Source organism: Solea solea, chromosome 18, assembly GCF_958295425.1.
Source record: "Solea solea chromosome 18, fSolSol10.1, whole genome shotgun sequence".
NCBI classification, from domain to species: Eukaryota; Metazoa; Chordata; class Actinopteri; order Pleuronectiformes; family Soleidae; genus Solea; species Solea solea.
In genome coordinates, this window is record NC_081151.1 from 16480869 (window position 1) to 16500245 (window position 19377).

A 19377-nucleotide genomic window follows, 5' to 3' on the forward strand; every position below is an offset into this window, starting at 1 on the left:
AGCTTCAGGCTCAAGAGCTTTTGCCCAATTACTCTTTATATTGTTTTGTTTTTTGTATCGCATGTTTTTTTTCACTTTAATACTTAGCGTTTGTCTACCTGTAAGAACAGTGCTAAACACTGAGCCAGTCTGGGCTTCTTCTTCTCCAGTAAGGTTCGAAGGCAGGACTCGACAGCAGCATCTGCAGTTGTTTGGTCCGGCTGAGTGTTCAGAAAGGAATGGTGCAATTCCTGCTGAATAGAACATTTATCTCAGTTTTATTTTCTGTTCAGTATCAAGGCAGTAAAACAGAGAAAAAGATAATCAGTTTGAGCAAACTCTAGTATTAGAGTACTTAGGTTATTAAAATGAAATTCTTTAGTTTGTGCGTCTTTGTTATTACTAGTTTGATTGTCAACAAAAGTAAAAAATACAGTAACCTTAAGAGCAGTCTCTGTTATGCCCTCTGAACCCAGTTCTTCCAGGAGCAGTAGGAACTCCAACTCTCTCTTGACGCTGGGAGGAACCTGAAGAGCAAAAACAAGTGTTATTACAGCAATTCAAACTGTTGGTGGTTCTTCAAAACACCTTTTTATATAGAATGACATACAATTGAATTGACATACAATTAGGGAGAATGGCTCGATATATTTTTTGGGTCAATACCGATAACAATATACTATTATTTTATGTCTTTACCACCTACAGACATTTCAAGCAATTTCCGAGACACAATTCTCTAACTGTGTAACAAATGTTCTCCCATAAAGAAGAAATACTAGAGCAATACAAAAATACTGTTGCTAACTTTCTATTTTTACAGTCTGTGTACAGTGAAGCATGGTATTGGAGCAACACTAATACTAGGTTTGTATGTACTAGGTTGTATTGGCTCATCCATATTTGCAATGATGCAATTTTATTTTTATTTTCTATGGCAGCCTGTGGCCAAAGAAAAGTGGAAAGGGAACTTGGCTTGTAACCGGAAGGTCGCCAGTTCAAGTCCCCACCAGGTCGAAAGGGCTGGGGTACCCCTGAGCAAGGTACCCAACCCCCATTGCTCCCCGGGCGTTACTCAGTGTGGCAGCCCACCACTCCTAATTCTAGGCTGGGTCAAAATGCAGAGAATAATTTCCCTAAGGGGATTAATAAAGTATCTAAAATAAAAAAAATAAAAAATATGTTATTTCAACTTAAGTCAAAAAAAGGCACAATTATAAAGTGCTAATAAAGTCTGTATAACTCAAACGTAGCTTGTTACCTGGATCTGGAGCAAATTGTATCTGTTCTTAGATATCAGTAATTAATAGGGATGCAGCGAAATGAAAATTGTTGGCTGAAACCGAAAATCCGAAAATCAGGAAACACTTGGCTGAAAAAACAAAACCAAAACACAGAAAGAAATTATGATGCCAATTCATACCATTGTTTTTTGAATCTAATTTTGTTGTTATGGCTGGGACTGTGTGTACTTACCCCACTAAAGTCAAGGCACTGCAATTGTATAGATTATTATTCATGCTTCAAAGAATAAATCAATTAAGAAGCTATGAAAATATTTAGGAGGATCTTATTGAACATATCAGACAACGCGGGTGCATGTCCCTAATCTGGTGCAGACAGACACACAGAGCACCACTGTGCCTGGATCATTTCTCGACACGCTGCTTTATCCCCACATCCAAGTTATGATCTTAATCATGAGGATCGAGTACAGGCGCGACAAAGTGCAGTGGATCCGAGGGAATGTCGTGGGGAGTTCATAATCTGCACTGTATGCAGCCAAGTTTCGATTTTGCGCAAAGAGGCTTTCCAGCATTTAATAGGTGCTGTTCCACTGTGTATTCACATTCAAGTCTTTCAGCCGTAAAAAAAAAGATCCCTATCACACAATGGGATCAACTTAGATTAGAACTTAGGTTCTTTCTACGAATTTATCCTACCAATCTATCGAATTTAATCCTGCTAACAAACACACAGAGAGACAAAATAACAAACAAAGGGATACAAAACCATAACTGCGTTGGCTAAAACTTGATTCTTTGTGTTTTCACCTTCTCTTCTGTCCATTTCTCCAAAACCTGGAGCCAAAACCAAGCCAGTTTGTGAGGACTGCCCTTGGACTCCCATCTAAGAAATCAACACACACATCCTTTAACGCTACATCACAATTAACATACACATAATTTGTTTAAACACTGGTTTCTTATACATGAGAAAATGATGATGTGAATCTGCATTTACGTGACTCACTTTAATTTGTAAGGATGGCAGACGATAGCTTTGATAATGTCTTGAAGGTTTTCTGACAGAGTGGAGTTGACCAGCTGTGGCACACAGGCACTGGCCAGCTCCCACTCTCCATGCTGCAGGCACCTCTTGAAATAGTCAAACAGATCCTGAAGTGAGGTCTCAGCCTCACTGTTGAAGGGATACATGGCCACGTTCACTGTGACACTCCTCTGCTCAGCGGTCACAGCTGGACAGCCACGTTTACTGACCTGTAGCCAAGGATCACTCTGGAGCTGGTTTCACCTGAAACAGAAGGAGATCACACAGTTTGGGGAAACTTAAATAAAACACACTGCCTTTTTTTGTTTGTTTGTTTTTGGCTAGGTATGTCCCACTTTCTTTCTTCCTCCATTTGATGAAATATAACAGTTTAATAGCGATAAACACAGTTACTTAAACATTTATGGAACAATCAGTATGGTATATCCTCCAATCTGTGCTTTTAATGCTTGCGTACTTATATATTTTAATTAAAATATATTAATACATATATTATACAAATTAAATAAACATTTTTGGATGAAAAAGGCAAGGTTTTCATGACTGAACAGCATTATTTAAGAACGAGTAAAATAAAAAGGTAATCACTAGCCAAGTAATAGCATAAATTAGATTCTATAATTATTCAGTCCACATCAAAATTGATTTACACTTGACATGTATAAAACCAAATATATTTATATTTGTGATCATTAAACCAGGCATACATGGTGGAAGAATAAAACAGTTTATTTCTCCTGACTTTATCTTGTTTATGAAGATGTACAATTACTCTAAGGTTGTACTTGTCTTGCATATTATTTGTATTTTTCTAAATCTTTATTATTCTATTATTTTAACGTCATTAGCCTAATTCTCCATCCATCTTCTACATCTTTATCCTCCACATGAGTGTCGTGGGGGGTGCTGTGCCAGTCTCAGCTGACATAGGGCAATAGGTGGGATACACCCTGGCTCCATGCAGAAAATCAGGGTCTTTTTGTTGCAAAGGCAAGATTGCTAACCACTACACCAACCGTATGAGCCTAATTCTCTCTTAATTTTAATATTGTAATATACTTATCCTCACATTCACAACTCACAACACTTGGTGTTTGTGTGTAGCAATAATATTTTAATGTACAGTGAAGACTGGTTTCAGAAATTAAATTACAGTGTAGTAATGGTCATATATTTTTATACCAGTATATTATATCTATAACAGAAGGTTGAAAATCAATGTATTAAAAATTTTGATTTGACACACAATTAACAGGTGCAGTATTCTAACATTATAAGACATTCAATTTATGATTATGTTTCTGTAAGACACATTTACTTGTACCCTCTTCACCATAAGTTAGTTTTACAAACAAACCACGTTTGTAGAGACAATCACATGAAATTTAACAACTATCAGGAGTAAGAAATGTGGTATTTACGAGCTTTTAAAACGTTGTCTTCACCGTCTGTCTCAGCGTTGACAGCCAGGTTAGCATTAGCATTAACCACAATAATGCTGACTTGCTGTGGCTGAAAACATTAAGTAAACGAGCTAACTTCCATGACAGCGACACACACAAAACTGCTACAAACAAGCGAATATTTAACATAAACACTTACTCATTTCCGAGTTCCAAAAGACAAACCGCGGATGATTTGTTTACAGCATTAGCTTCTCCTGCTGCTGTCTCTGCTGCTCACTGTTGACCTGTTATGCTAAACGGCTAGGTTAGCTACATGATGTTGGTCATGTGACAAAATCAGCTGCTTCGCCAACGCTGGTTGGTCAAATGTTGGCACGAGGGGGGCGTTCCCAAAAGGCAAATTTACTGCTGCCTTCACGCGCTGTGGGAAAGTACATAAACAAACCAAATAACTTGGTGTTATTTATGAGTTTGAGTCAGATTATTTATTTATGCAGCACATTTTAAATCAAAACAAAAAACGTAAGGGCTAGAATGATTTACACAGTGATAAAACATGGTATTGTTTTATTGTTTAATTCAAGGAGGAAAACAGGCAAAGTGTCGTTACTATTCCAGACATAACTATCAAGAAATAAATCATCAATATTTGTCTGAATAAACTGTAAATAACAACGGTATACATGTGAAATAAGATAATGCAACATTATTCTTGTCAGTGCCAATCCAATTAAACTGAACTGAAACCAACTGAATTTAACTGAATAGCATAATTGAGCAACATTAAAGGATTGTAATCAAGGAGATTAAAGATCATGAGACCTAGACTCCACATTGACCCTGAGAGGGGAAAAAAAAGGAGACTGGATTTGACACAACCAAACAGAGAAATGCAATATTCTGCAAATTCAGAAAACACAACCAAATATAGAGATGTAGAAGTGACACAGACCATAACAGAAATGTCTATGGGGACAGATGAATACAACTGGATCACTGTTGCCATGGAGAATGATGAGGTTGTTAAACTCATGAGTGAGTCATGTTGAGAATGTAAAAGTTGTTTGTTTTACTTGAAACATTCTGATCCCATGAGTCAGATTTTGCTCCTTGAGCTCTTGGGGCCAAATAATCAGAGAGACAGAGATGCAAGTGAAGGCAACATAGCACTGTATTCAGAAAACTGATGTGTGTTCTGACAACATAGACAGGTGACGTACAGAGCCCCACACATGAAATGCAGGATAAAATCATGAAATTTGTGGCCACTAAATAGAGTTTACTTCCACCTTGTCATGTCATGGGGCTCTGTAGATGTGCAAAAGAAGGAATAAACCTGACAAAACAAAAAACAAACAAAACTAAACTAAACTAAGCAAGGTAAACAAAACCAATTAAAACTAAACCAGTCTGAAAAAAGTCAACCCTTTCCCCCTATTCTACAATGATATCTTTAAATTATTTTAATTCAATATTATCTTTTTATTTTTTTATTTTATTTAATCTTATTTGATTTACATCTATTGTCGTATCCAAATGTAGTATTAACAGGCTGTTATAAGACCTCCCCACCGCCACCATCACCACCTTCTTTCTCGCCAGTCTCTCACCATCATCGCAGCCACATTGTGAGCCCCTGACTGTCTCCATGACAACGTGGAGCAGGCGGGGTTTGCCAGCTCAAGGCAGAATCTATCATTGAAAGCTCGAAATCTCCACGGTGCATCACGCCCTGAGTGGGATGGAAGAAAAGGACAAGAAAGAAAATGTATGTAGCTGCCTTCCCTTTTTATTTATCACTGCATCGGTGTGCATTCAAGATATTTGTGTGCGATTTTATTGTGATCGAATTCCTCTGTTCAGTATGGTGAAACAACATCAGCTCCACTTTAGAGAGTGCAGCTGAGTCACTGAGTCAATTAAGCTATTGTTTCCATTGGTGCCTTTGCAGACTGTGTGGAGATGAGAGAGCAAATATTTAAAACACTGCCTTGTCCTTGTCCAGTAGTAGCAGTAGCAGCAGCAGCAGCAGCACAGCAGGCCTCATCCTCGATCATAGTGTTTATACATTTTTCTCCTTCTCTATTGTTCCACATGCAGGGGGAGTACATTGGAGAGATCAAGGGGGGTCTGAGGCCTTCAATGAAACTGGTGGTTATGGGAATTGTTGACAAAAAACCTAAGAGGTTAGTGCACAAACACACACACACGTACGTACGTTTGCATCCCACAATTAAATGCTAATAATTATTTATTAATGAAGCCACACTGTTGCACACATGCAGGGGATAAAGATGCACTGGCCAGAGACCACACTTTCCATGGGAAAATATATTTGAGTAATTATAGATTAGTCTGTTCATGTCGGTGGGAAATGTACAAATCCCATGAGATCTGGAAATTCTCCTGCTGATAACATCAGGTTACTTATTTATTTATTCAGTCATTAATTATATGCAGTAAACCAACCAACCAAAGAATTCTACAAAGATACTGAATATAAACAAACAATGTTTAGTTTTGATTTAACATGTCATGGGAATTTATTTTATTGTTAGTGATTCAATATGATTCCCTTTAGCTGAAATGACTTAATCCCTGCTAAGGTTGCCAAAAATATGTTGCTGATAAGTGGTTTAAACAAGATTTTGATTATGTTTCATTTCTACACGCAATGTATTAAATGTCTTGTTTTAATTGAAGTGATTTTTTTTTTTTTGCATTGTGTTATAGCAGGATAAGATAGAGCTGCTCAGAACTCTGAGTTAAAAATAAGTTGTTACGTTATTTATTTAAGATATTTATTGTAAATTATTATTAAATTATGTTGACGCAGAACAGCACTGTCATTGTTGTTTGTTATTTTCTCTCTTATATTATTCTAATCTTTACAGATAATGTGTGTCTAATTTTGAGTAAACACTGCTGTTAAACCGAAATTAGCGGAGTGAAAATATTGTATAATATAAAAATGAATATAATATTTCCATTTAAATGTAGTAAACAAACATGACCATTTGTTTTTTTCAGTCTTTCAGCCACTTTTTGCTACAGTGAAGTTGTCGTAAAGACCTGAAGATGTCACTGTTCTTCTTTGTATTTAAAATGCCCATAACCTAGATAAGAAAGAAAGAAAGAAAGAAAGAAAGAAAGAAAGAAAGAACCATTGATGTATGTGTGTGCATCACCTCAGCATGGAGGTGACTGTGTCCAGTAAACCTCGGGAGGAGGACACAGAGGCTGATGTGGGTCTTCAGCTGAAGGTCACTTTCAGGGACAAGGCTGTCCAACGTAACGCCCGTCTGGCTGGAAAGTGGGGTCCGTCTGAAAACACCCTCTCCTTCTTTCCATTTGCGGCTGGAGAAGCTTTCAAGGTACTTCTAACAACATTTGAGACAAGTCTAATTTCCACTGACTGTCCTGTGTTTGATACGGCACTTACAGTTTGACAGTCAGTTAAGTTCATTTTATTATATATAATATTTATTATATCATCACAATTTGGCCTCGAAGCGTTTTACTAATCATAATAATATCAATATAAGTATTAACGAGACACATGTGGGCACACGACTGTGGGTTGTTCTCAGATGCAGGTCCAGCCTAAGGAGGTCAACCTCTAATTTTGTACTAGAATCAGCGTAACATGTTTGGTTAAGATTCAAATCACTTAAACTGTATTTCTTTTGCAGTTTTCACGCAATTTAAAGGCCATTCAAAAAGCTTAGCAGGCACATAGGTACTTAAGAAGTAATGGAAAAGACAACAAGTGAAAGTTAAGATCATCGAAAGACATATAGGAATAAAACAGTCTTAATTTAATTATTAATTATCAAAGAAAGTGAATAAATTACAGTAAATAGTGGTTGTGATGTGAGACACATGATCTGGTCTGCTGTAGAGACGACAGTACATATAAAAAGCTTATTCTAAGGCAATGAAATCAAATTTTTTTTTTTATCAGAAGTGATGCTAACATATTAACACATAACATATAAACATATTCCATTTTTGCCAATAATTCTTCCTAAATGTTAGACACTGGACCTTTAAGTTTACACTATGTAGACGTGTAGAAACAGATCTGGATCCATTTTCTGCCCCGTCATGTTGTTGTATCACAGTTTCCAAATGAAAAAAAAAAAAAAAACGTGCAGGTTCTCTCTTCTCTGACTTTGCTGGTGGATTAACAATTGTGCAGAAATATGTGAGCACTGGTGCATGTCCATGCACGTGGAAGAAATAAAAACAAATCAAGGATATGGTCATAAAAACTGCAGTGGTTCCTCAGTAATGCACAGTGAGCCTTTAAGTCGTATAAATATGTTTTGTTAATCCTCATAATCCAAACCCATGACCTTCTATTTATTCACTTGTTACAGGGGTGTCAAACTCAAATGACCTGGGGGCCAATGAGCATGTAGTCTGGTCAAGCGGGGGCCGACATAAAGGAAAAAAAAGTGGAAAAAACAAACTATTAATAGTCGGTGGGCAATATAAGATATTCATTATGATATTAGACAGAATTGCAAAGTAAAAGTGCTTGTTTTTATATAAAATGTTTCACAATAAAAACATATTTATGATGAATTAAATTGAAAATTTAGCAAATAATGACGAGGATAATTGTGATTAAAACAGCTTAAATATATGTAATCTAAATAAAGCAGTAATTACAACCGAATGTCTTATTACTATTATAAAAATATAAATACATTTAGTCTTATATTCTGTCTCTATTCCATCACCTCGCACAGTAATCGATTGGAGGGCCACATATGGCCCCCGGGCCACCAATATTCCCTTTTAAATACATAGATGCAGTATGTGACGTTTCCCCCCCTCTTTTATATCCTCTGTGACTCTTTCTAGATGGAGATCGTCTGTGAGCACCAGCAGTTTCGTATCCTGGTGGACGGACAGCCTCTGTGCGGCTTCAGCCACCGCCTCTCCCCGCTCGCCTCCCTCACCTCCCTACGAGTGTTTGGAGATGTGCAGCTCACTAAAGTGGCCTAACCCGGGACAGTAAACTACATAATGTGATTAGAGTAGAGCCCCCTCCTTGAGAGAATAATTTGACCTTTCGACAGGGATGATGCGTTTCCACTTTGATTTGAGTCAAAGATTCCAATTGATTGAGTGTAACAGTCGACGAAAGTCTGACGAATCAACCTGACGAATGTGATTTGAACTGAAAGTGAGTCAAGACTAAACACACGATATTTTCCCATCGCTGTGAGAGCACACGCATTTAACCTTCTGACAGCACTTAACGTTTACGAGCGCCCGCATGAAGATGAATGTTTTTCAAAGTGAGTCAATCGATTGTCATTGTGTGACCCGACTAAAGTATTGTAACAGGCGTCATCATTTAAAATCACATAGCACAGTGTGTTTCCTTCCTCTGAATTTGCCTCCAGATTTGACTCAAAGGTAAAGGGTTTTTGGTTAAACTTAAAGGGATAGTTTAGGTTTTTTTTTTTAGAGTGTAGTTGTGTAATGTACTGACACATGTTCATTGCTGACGCCATCACTAGAATCCCATTGCTAATTTTCACCCTGACCTCTTGACCCCTTGTCTCTTGGAACTGGGTTACTGGGGTGGTGGTTAAAATTGGGACCAACAAATGGGACGTGATATGTCACCGCGTAAGCAGACGCATCATGTTTATAGATGTACAGTTGATCCAAAAGTGCTGTAAAAAAAAAAAATGTTAGGACTTACCAATGTTAGCTTTATTGATTGGATTTATCTGTCAAAATCCCATTTACAACAACGGGACTTCTGTTAAAATTAAGACTCCTTTACTGTCGCTATACGCACTCTGTAGACCATGACCATAATGTGTCAGCGCAGCCACACCACAACAAACCTGAACTATCCCTTTAAAGGCTTATACTTAAAAGTTTCTGTACGTTTTTATTTACAACGAGCACTTTTTAGCTGAATTTTACTCGTTAACTTTACTTCATTGCAATAAATCAAAGTTGTTGTTATTATAGTTTTTTTTTTGGTTGTTGTTGTTGTGTTTAACTTTGCAGTCGTGTAACTTCTTAAAGGATTTTTAAAACCCACAGTAAAGGGTTTTGTGTCACTAATGACTTCACTACACTGAGGCTCAGGCTTGAGTCAGTCAGATCAAGGCCGGACTCGGCTTGTTGAGAGGGCGTGTCGGTCTGTGATGGCGGGGAGCGTCGCCGCCGGCAACCAGTCTGAAGTCAAACTAGATGACAACGGTGAAAAATGAGGGCTTTCTTGTCTCTACTTGTATGTTGATTTTCCATCAGATCCTTCCCTCAGGCACAAGTGCCAAATATAACAGGAATATTCCAAACAGGATGTAAAATCTAAGACATTCAGACCACATCAATGAGTTGAAAACATTTTTCATAATAGGAGCCAAAGTATGAAACTATAATGGAAATCTGTACTTAAAAAAAAAATCCTAATATTTAATTTGGAGCTTAAGGAAAACTGGTGGATAATTTGGATTAACTCACTTAAATCAGTTTAATCTTTTCCACTTGCCCTTTATGAGACAAAGCTTCCCATACAGCAAAAAGCTGAGATAATAATTAGTGTATCTAAGAAGAAAAAAAACAAAAAACAAAGACAAAGTTCTGTACCATAATGAGTTTTACGTTTTTTGGGGTCTTTACAAGTGAGAAAAGATGGGAATCACTTATTCAATACCAAAGAAAGTATTATATTTTATTAAGTTATTAATTACTGATAAATCACAGAATAAATGGTGTGGATTTGTAATACAAATTAGTCAACAACAAAATGTTTTTCATTTTTTGACTAAATGAACTTTACACTGGAGAAATGCTACAGTTGTTAAAAAATAAAAATTAAAAACTTCTATATACACATTGTGAAATTAAATATAGTCAGGCTAAAACCCATTTGTCGTTTCCAACTTTTTGGGGATTAAAAAAAAAATAGAAAATCTGTTTTTCTTGCTGCAGGACATTCACAGAATGTGTAAATTCAGGTATTTTCATTTTCATCTGCTGATTAACGTCTGCTTGCTGATCGCTTCGATCCATTCCATCTTCTCCTGGTGACTCGGCGCCTGGATGAAATAATGTGTGTCAGACTGAGTGATGATCTTAAACAGGTTTCCTTGAATGTTGCCTTTCACACCTGTGCAAAAAAAGGGGAAATGAAGACAACCGGGTTTAAGTAAAGCTGTATTTAAGTTCATTCATTATAAGAACAGTTTGTATAGTGCTGTCAAAATCTGCTCAAAGATCACTGGAGTCAAACAAGTTCATTGTGATGCATTCAGGGCAGGAAAACCTACAGATATTCAGAAGTCCTGCTTCTGGAAAATAAGTAATAATAATAAATAAGGTTTTATTTACACTGAGAAAACATTGTTTTTTATTTATGGGATAATTGCAAAATGAAAAATAGGCCTTATATTGCCAGATTTATTACCAGAATTAAGTTAGCATAACATTCTAAATTTCTTGGCCTCCCTCGTTTACTTTTTTGTTAAACACTCTTATTTAACAATTAAGTGTGTACAAAAAAAACTTTAAAATGCAAAATAAAGCAAAAAAAAAACATTGTTTAATTAAGAAAAAGGAAACAAACAAACAAACATATATAAAATAAATACTACTCAAATAAGGAATATTTGAAAACAGTAGATAAATCAATAATGGTTTGTAAAAGCAGAAGAGTCTGGCGTCAGGTGGAGTTTGAGACGCTGACTCACCTGAGGGAACTCCGTTATCGCCCAGAGACGACACCAGACAGCCGCGCAGTGAGAACCCGCCCACAGGGTTGAGGTCATCCTGTGGCATGAGTGACAGACGATCAGACTGACTCACGTCTGAGAAACATTTACTGAAAACTATGACTATTGTGAGTTAATGACATCAATGAAGACAAATAAAACTGGGCTGGAAAACCACATGACGACATAAAAACACACGCTCTTTGATCGGATAAGGAATCAACTCTCTGGTAAATTGGACTTTGTCTTGTACACTCACTCTTGTGGGATCATAGTAGTGAAGGAAATCAGGCTCTGAACGCAGCACAAACAGCCGCACCTTCCAGTTCTTGCGTCGGTGTCCCTGTGATCAAAGATTATCCAGATGTTACTCAGACCAATTCATTCCAACACATTGTGAGCAATAGGAAACACATCAGGTTATTTGATGATAAAACAGATAAAACTTTAATAAAACAGTTTTACAGGTCTGATATAAAAGAACTAAAGTTTGTTGGTTTGAGGTTTGTGAAGAACTTCCCTGGCTGTTCTTTCTTTCTTTCTTTCGTTCTTTCTTTCTTTATTTATTTATTAGTTTATTTATTTATTTATTTAATATAGTACTGTATCTGACTAGTTGATAATGCAGTTATACATGTTAATAACCAATTTAAACAAGGTGTCTCACTTTGCGATAGAGCAGTACATCATTTCTAAAATTGTATTAAATTGCATGTTGTATGCTGCTTAATACATTAAAGTTAAATTCATTTTAATAACAACACTTTTTCTTAAAGGGTGCTTTTTTTTTTAAAGCCTTGTAACTAACTCCTTAAAGCAGGGGTGTCAAACATACGGCCCGGGGGCCAGAACCGGCCCGCCAGAGGGTCCAATCCGGCCCACAGGATGAATTTGTTAAAATTTCACACTACGATTACAATCTAAACGTAATGTCAAATACAATATTTTTCTCTTCCAGATACCTGTGACTAAATGTTTGTGCCTTTTTAGATCCAGTGTGATGTGTAAATAGTACATTTAGGCACGATATTGTTGAAATTGCACTTATGTTTCTCAAGAAATGTCATGTTTTGTAAAAATATCCTTCATTAAATGTAAAACAAAGGAGATAAAAAGCAAGGAGTTCTTGTTCTTCATAGGTTATTATGCTATTATTTTACTATTTTTACTGGTCCGGCCCACTTGAGATCAAATTGTGCTGTATGTGGCCCCTGAACAAAAATGAGTTTGACACCCCTGCCTTAAAGCCTACATAAATATTCGTTGAAAGTGGTTATATATGTGTGAAACAAGTAGTAAATGTTATTTTAACCCAGTTTAAAACAGTGTGTTTACCTGTTTCAGCAGATATCCCGTCTTTACGACTTGTCCACTCAGCTCCACTGCGGACAGCGACGTCTCGGCCTTCACGCTGCCTCTTTTTGTCAAACTGTCAGACTGGGATTATAAACAGAAGTGTTGAATTTCCTTCCACTGTCCGAGATTAAATCTGGGTTTATTGTACATAATATGATGAGGTACTTGTGAACGTCAGGTGTCAAGTCAGCACACTCACAAAGCTGTACAGTGCAGTGGAGTCGTCCATGAACTGCTCGGTGAGGCCGGCGGTGCGCAGGGCCTCCACACTCTTCTGACCCACAGTCCGCAGGAAACCCTCCTCCAGCAGGGCAGTGGCCAGAGTCACGGCCTCTACACGGGTCAGAGCCAGCTGCATGAAGACCAGCCAGTCCACCACAGATGAACCTGCAACCACATCCCACATTGGATCTTATGGTCCCCTGTTATCCAGTCTGCAGGATCATACAGTTTGTATTGTTGTTTGCTTTTGACATTTTATGTAAATGTATATTTTGTTCTATACCATTAACCGCTTGAGGGGCAACAGATGTAAATGAGCAAATCTGGCATAATAAACCTCCAATGCGTTCCAAATGTATAGAAACTGTTATGTCTTACCGGAAATTGAGAGAAATTGAACTATGAATAAAAAATCTTAGGTGAATGATTCTGATTCGGACTTGAACTCCGACTCTGATTCTGACTTTGATGTCGTATTGACACCAGCCCATCTTAATCAGAATCAGAATCAGACTCAGAATACTTTTATTACTATACTATTTATTATAGTTGCTCCATATCAGACTCAGTAAGTACCAGAAAAAAAAAAGAGCACACAAGAATTAAGATTGAAATTAAATAAAAAATAGCACAAAGCCCTTGTTTAAACAAGAATAACAAAGAATAACAGACTCTGGTCTGCCTAAAACATAGGTCTTGGTTCGCTTTAAGTGAACCAAATGCAAAGCATTGTGGGTAAACACAACCAGAACATACACGTGTAGAATGATAGCCAGGAGAAATGTCTGGAACAGTGTGAAAGTGTGAAAACAAACCCAGACCAGCTGAATATTGCAACTCCCAAATGAACCGAGTCCCTTAATGCTGACTCTAACTCTAGAGATCTTCTCACCTGAGAAGCAGTTGCTGTACGTGCAGCCCTGCTCCACATGGCTGCTCATCTTGATGCCACTGTGGACGTCATACATGGAGTCCAGCACTTTGCTTGGAGAAAGAGGAGGAGCTGATTAAGTGATATGGAAAATACAGACATAAATAAACAGACAAACAGGGTGGGGGCAGTGAAAACAATGAGGTCTGGGATGACACTGTGAAGAAAGGAGGTTTTTACCTGAGGTCTATGTTGTGTAACTGTGACACAGCTGGTTTCTGCTCGCTCTTCATGTTCCCACCACCAGCCGCTCGCAGCCTGTCCACAGCAGCAGTGATGTCAGCTGCCCACTCGTCTCGCTCCTCTCTGGAACAAGCCTCCAGAAAATGATCCACCCGATTGGTCGTTCTCAGCTTCAGTACCAACTATTGAGAAATAAATATATTTATTTATTTATTATTGTTTACTAGAGAACACAGAGGATATGGAGAATCATTTGTTCTCCAAAGTTGATTATGGAAATCAGTCTCGTGAAATGAGGCTCCTCCTTTTGTGTGGTTTCTACCAATTAAAACATAAAACCACAGTCTGGAGTCTGTTTATAGAGTTAACAAGGTGTTTTACAGTAATGCAACTCTGCAGCATCATTCCTTCCACCAAGGAGGTTCTGTTTTCATTTATCTGTAAGTTAGTTTTGGCAAATCAATCTGATTTTCTTGTGATGGTAGTTTGATCACAAAAGTTTGTTCCTATTACGTTTTGGTAAGAATTTGGTAAAATTTTCAAGAAAAAAATCTCTTTCATTCACTAAAATAATAACTCAAAAAAATAATTACTCAAAAAACATTAGTCAATTCATTCAAAAAAACAAACCAAAAAATGTATTACTTTTTTCAAATGAATGCAATGCGCTTCTGTATCTTATAAAAAGCAAATCTGTAAAAAAAAAAAAAAATCATATCTCTGTCAAAATTTGAATGGAATTTTGTATGTGTATGAACATTTCATGTGAATCTCAAAGGATTTGGCAGCACTTTTAATTTAACATGGTTCAGATGTGTATATCTCAGTGACATCTTTACAGATCAGAATTAATTTAGTCTATACAGATTCAGAAAGTCTTCTGGAATTGGAAAATTTCAGGTACCAGTAAGGTGACAAAGTAATTATACCTTGGTGGAGGGCCGAACTCTCTGAGAACTCTTGTTTAGGATTTAATCTGATTTCTGAAATCCTCTGGTTGGAGGAAAAATGATGTAACAAACTTGTATTAGATGAATCACATCCGACGTGCCAGCGTGATTATGTTGGCAAACTGCATTGTTTTTAAAAGTGCTTTACAAACAGAAGTTGGATTGAATTGGATTGGATATATCTGTCTAATAGCAGTACGTTACATTATTTTCCTCCCAGCAGCTGTTTTAATCCGACTTTGTCAATTAAATAATACAGTAGTTGTTGACGATACTACAGAGGAGTTTAAATGAAATTACTTTAGTACTTCATTAAATAATAACAATACTTGTATACTGAACTTTAAAACGGGGTTACAAAGTGCTTTAGAGAAAAAAATAGTAGAATAAAAATTGTGATAATAAAAATATGAAAATCAGTTGATAAAAGTGATCAAAACTGAGTAAATGCACACACAAATATGTAATGAAGTTTGCTGGTGTTATATCCTCAGGCAGACGACAAACGTCACTTTCAAATCATAAAAGTACTTTTGTAAATCTCTGTCATTTTAGAAAAAAAATGTAATGTAAACTCACCGGTCGGTTTTCATACTCCAGATAAGGACAAGTCAACACACAGTCCTTGAGCAGGATCTTTCCTCGCTGACACGAGTCTCTTTTACTTCCTTCATATTTGTAATACTGCAGCTTGTCCGGCATCAACACGAACCAGCGTGCCTTCCAGTTGTGAACAAAATGACCCTGGGATTAGATCAGATTAGATGAGTTCCTGCTCTTCTGTATGTATAATAAACATTATATACCACAGACCTGTGATAAGGGTTGTAATTAAGGTCCTGTATAGACTTTAAAACTTTAAGAAGTAGCAAAAAAAAAACTTACTACACACTACAATCATTTCAAACATTTGTATTTTCATGTCTTTGACTAAAATATCTCACCCTCTTCACCAGGAATCCTTCCCTCAGAATGGCGCTATTCTTCTTCTCTGGATCCATCACGCTCAGTGAAATCTCAGCGACTGAGCTTTGTCTGTTCCTGCCCGCTCATAACGTTTCAATGTTAAGAGGAGTTTTCTTTTTTCCCCCCCTCCACGAATGTGTCATTCATGTCCACACCCTCACCCTCACCCTAACCCACACACACAGGTTTGTACTGCTGTTCTTCTTAGGACACTGCGTTGACTGCCATTCATTTTGGATGACTAAAACAGTGGTGCCATCACCTAATATCATGTGTTTAAACACAATTTAATACCAAATATGTTTGCTTGCGGTATTTTTTGTAATAGCAATAATTATCATAGTATTAAATGTATTGCCTTCAACATTAAATTACATTATTTATTACATATATATACTGTAATCCTTACAGTTGTTCATGTTATTATTGACTTAATTATTAATGATTCTGTTTTTGATATTCATAGATTTATTTTGCATCATAAAATTTGCATTATACCGAAAAATTCATCGTTCCATTTCAAAATAAGCATGTTGACATTGAAATTCTGTGACATATCATCATGAATATCTTCATTGCGACATCACGATGGAATCTTGTGATAGAAGTTTTAGCTCATATTGTTTTCACACTATTTTTTCTTTAGACCGGTCCCCCTCTTGACCAGATTAGACGTTCATAGGCCCTCAGGTCACTAAAGTTTGACCCCTCTGGCCTAAACGTTATCTGAATAATAACCATAACTTGCTAATGACTAACCCTAACCTTAACCTAACCACAATTCAATACTTAACCATTACAACTGAGTGCCTAAACCTAACACCTAACCTTAACCTACACTGTTTATATGTTTTCTGGTCCTCACGAAGATACCCATAAAAGAACATACACATCCACACTTGATTTTGCATTCTTTGTGTAGACTCTCATAGACATAATGCATAACCATCACAACTAAATATCCTAACCCTAAAACCAGGACTTAAGCCTCAAAAAGCCCATTGAAGTTAGTCAAAATGTCCACAAACACAGGTTTCCTTGACAATTGGTCCACAAAGACACACACGCACACACAGAGTCCTGCAGTTTCTGCTGATTACCACAAGAGGGTGCATCCAAACCATCAGAAACTCAACATGCTGTGAGTAAATGCTTAAAGGGGTAGTTCCATTCTTTTAGGGTTATGTGAGGTGCTTAGGCAGAGGCAGTCCATAAGTCAACTGTGAAAACAACATGAATAATCCCTTTAACTTCAAGACCCTAATTCCCGATAATTTCCATTATGTGAAGAATCCACATCCTGGAGCAAAACCTCCAACCAGACGAGCAGTGATTTATTTCTTTATTTTTGAATTAATCCGAGTTTGATGAAAGAGCAGCAGCAGGTGGTCGACCACTGACTCACGCATCCGCAGCCAAGAGGAAGACAGATGAAGTTCACATACTATACCTGCTTTATGAGACGACTGAGCATGAAAGAGGATTGCCATTGAGTCTATAACAGCACGTGGCCCTTTTCCCTTCATCCTTCTCCTTTTCCTGGTTCCTGGTTCTCACAAGAAAGCACAGAATAAGGAGGAATATACATTTGCTCCTTCACGCTCTGGAATAGGAAAAAAATATAGGTAAAATATCATAAAAACATTTTATTTCCATCTATCTTTCCCAATTTGTTCGAGTTCTCAAGTATACTTTCATTTGACTTTCTGTATTTTGTTTCTTGTTTTGTATGCAAAGATTTCAATTGCGAGTGGCGGAAATACCATTGTATGTTATTTGAAATTAAAGTAATTGCTGTATTGTAATGCTCTCACAAAACAAAAATAAAAAATGTAAAAAAAAAAATGTAAAAAAAATAAATAAATATCATAAAAACAGATAATAAATATACACTTTAATATAAAATATACATTTTACAAGAAATAGGACCTTCCGAATTCTATAACAGATAAATATAACTATATAATAAAAAGAACAGGTTAAAGTGCATAGAAACAAGAATTATCGTGATTGTCAGTAAAAACTACAAGATCACTTTGGAGCAAAGGGAAATAACAACAGAGCGAGAACTAGAGCATCATCCACGCTGGCATCACTGAACATCACTAAGATGTCTGTACATGGTCTTCTTTGACAAGTGTGTGGGGAATAAAAAGAATCCATGCAACATTGTTAAACTGGTAAACCGGCCCTGCTGCTGCTGCTGTATTGTCAATATTAGTTTTAATTGCTTTGAGTGCATGAAAAGCAAATACCGAGTTTCTCCTCTGCAGACACAGTGGCTGAGAACATTATGGAGTAAAAACTAAAGACAGTTCCTCTCCAGACGCCTGTTCTAAGAATATGGCTTGATGAGCTACCCCCGTGTGCAGAGACATTACACTTGTCAGTCGCTTTGGATGAAAGCTTCTGCTAAATGAGATGTAATGTAATATAATCAAATACTGTGATGATAAAAAAATGTGTCTTACTATGACGAAAAAACACCCAGAAGATCTCTGACACTGTTTAAAATTCCTAATAATGAGCAAACGAAGTCAAAACGCAGAGCAGACTCCTGCTGTGAGGCTGCAGTTACCACCGAGAGAGGAAGGGGGAGACAGAGAGCAGGGATGTAACTGTACAGTGTGACGTTAAACTGTGACCAAACCGGTGAAAATGTCACATCCCTAGATTTTTGTTGTCTGACAGACAGCAACTGTGAGCTGCTATGGTCCACACTAAAGTGTGTGTTCTTGTATTTGTGTCTAGGACCAAAAAATGATATTAAAGGTGACATCCAATGCTTGTATCGCACATATATGTTAGTTATGGAGGTCTACTTACATATATTAACTTGTTTTCATGGTTAAAAACCTCCCAGTCGCTGCAAACTAGACGATCAAAATATCTCCTCACTGACGCTCTGGTCAGCCGCGCTGTTTCAGACCAAAATCACACCCCCAGAACGTGGACTGTGTTGTGATTGGCCAGCCAACGAGAGCTTTCCCACTGTCCTGGGATTGGCCAGGTACCTGGAAGTGACGTAATTGGTAGGCCAGCGCTCAGATACACAGCTCCCCCTCTGGCACGGTGGATGCTCTGCATCTCAGCAGCTACAACGAGAGTAGTTCTTCTTCTTCTGCGGTTGAATGTACGCAACCGGAAGTGCCCGGACTAGTGCCCGCACCAGGAGGCGCTATGGTGGTGAGAGGAGTGGTGAGGTATACTGATGACATCATCAGCATAGGGAAGTGCCGATCCGCTTCACAGAGCCCAGGAAAACAATAAAACCCTATTTTCTCAGCAGTGGCTGAACTGTTTGTTCTGAAACTTTAGGGTTTCATAAACGAGGTAATGAC

The 19377-nt window shown here is 37.4% G+C and overlaps 3 protein-coding genes across 4 annotated transcripts in view; 1 reads left to right on the forward strand and 2 right to left on the reverse strand.

Moving 5' to 3' along the window:
• zfyve26 (zinc finger, FYVE domain containing 26) overlaps positions 1–3961 on the reverse strand; it is a 30797-nt gene extending 26836 nt beyond the window's left edge. Inside the window, exons 1-5 of one of the 2 annotated variants that reach the window (XM_058616364.1) lie at positions 3874–3961; positions 2233–2514; positions 2034–2109; positions 420–506; positions 99–230 (exon numbers count right to left, since the gene is read on the reverse strand). In XM_058616364.1, the coding sequence (XP_058472347.1) occupies positions 99–230; positions 420–506; positions 2034–2109; positions 2233–2417 (480 nt within the window). In that variant the 5' untranslated portion in view covers positions 2418–2514; positions 3874–3961. Of the gene's footprint in view, positions 1–98; positions 234–419; positions 507–2033; positions 2110–2232; positions 2515–3873 lie in introns of both variants that reach the window. The other variant, XM_058616363.1, reaches the window with a different exon arrangement.
• Positions 3962–5319: 1358 nt separating this feature from the next.
• si:ch211-10a23.2 (Galectin-related protein A-like) lies at positions 5320–8786 on the forward strand. The gene is made up of 4 exons (XM_058616367.1): positions 5320–5445; positions 5778–5863; positions 6871–7051; positions 8550–8786. Exons 1-4 carry the CDS (start codon positions 5419–5421, stop codon positions 8691–8693), a joined length of 438 nt encoding a protein of 145 aa, XP_058472350.1. The 5' UTR covers positions 5320–5418; the 3' UTR covers positions 8694–8786.
• A 1203-nt stretch (positions 8787–9989) lies between these two features.
• On the reverse strand, positions 9990–16097 carry plek2 (pleckstrin 2). Its single transcript, XM_058616368.1, has 9 exons — positions 16015–16097; positions 15650–15814; positions 14118–14302; positions 13899–13990; positions 12984–13171; positions 12764–12865; positions 11688–11771; positions 11408–11486; positions 9990–10827 (listed from the first exon to the last, which is right to left on the reverse strand). Exons 1-9 carry the CDS (start codon positions 16069–16071, stop codon positions 10688–10690), a joined length of 1092 nt encoding a protein of 363 aa, XP_058472351.1. The 5' UTR covers positions 16072–16097; the 3' UTR covers positions 9990–10687.
• Between the last annotated feature and the right edge of the window lie 3280 nt (positions 16098–19377).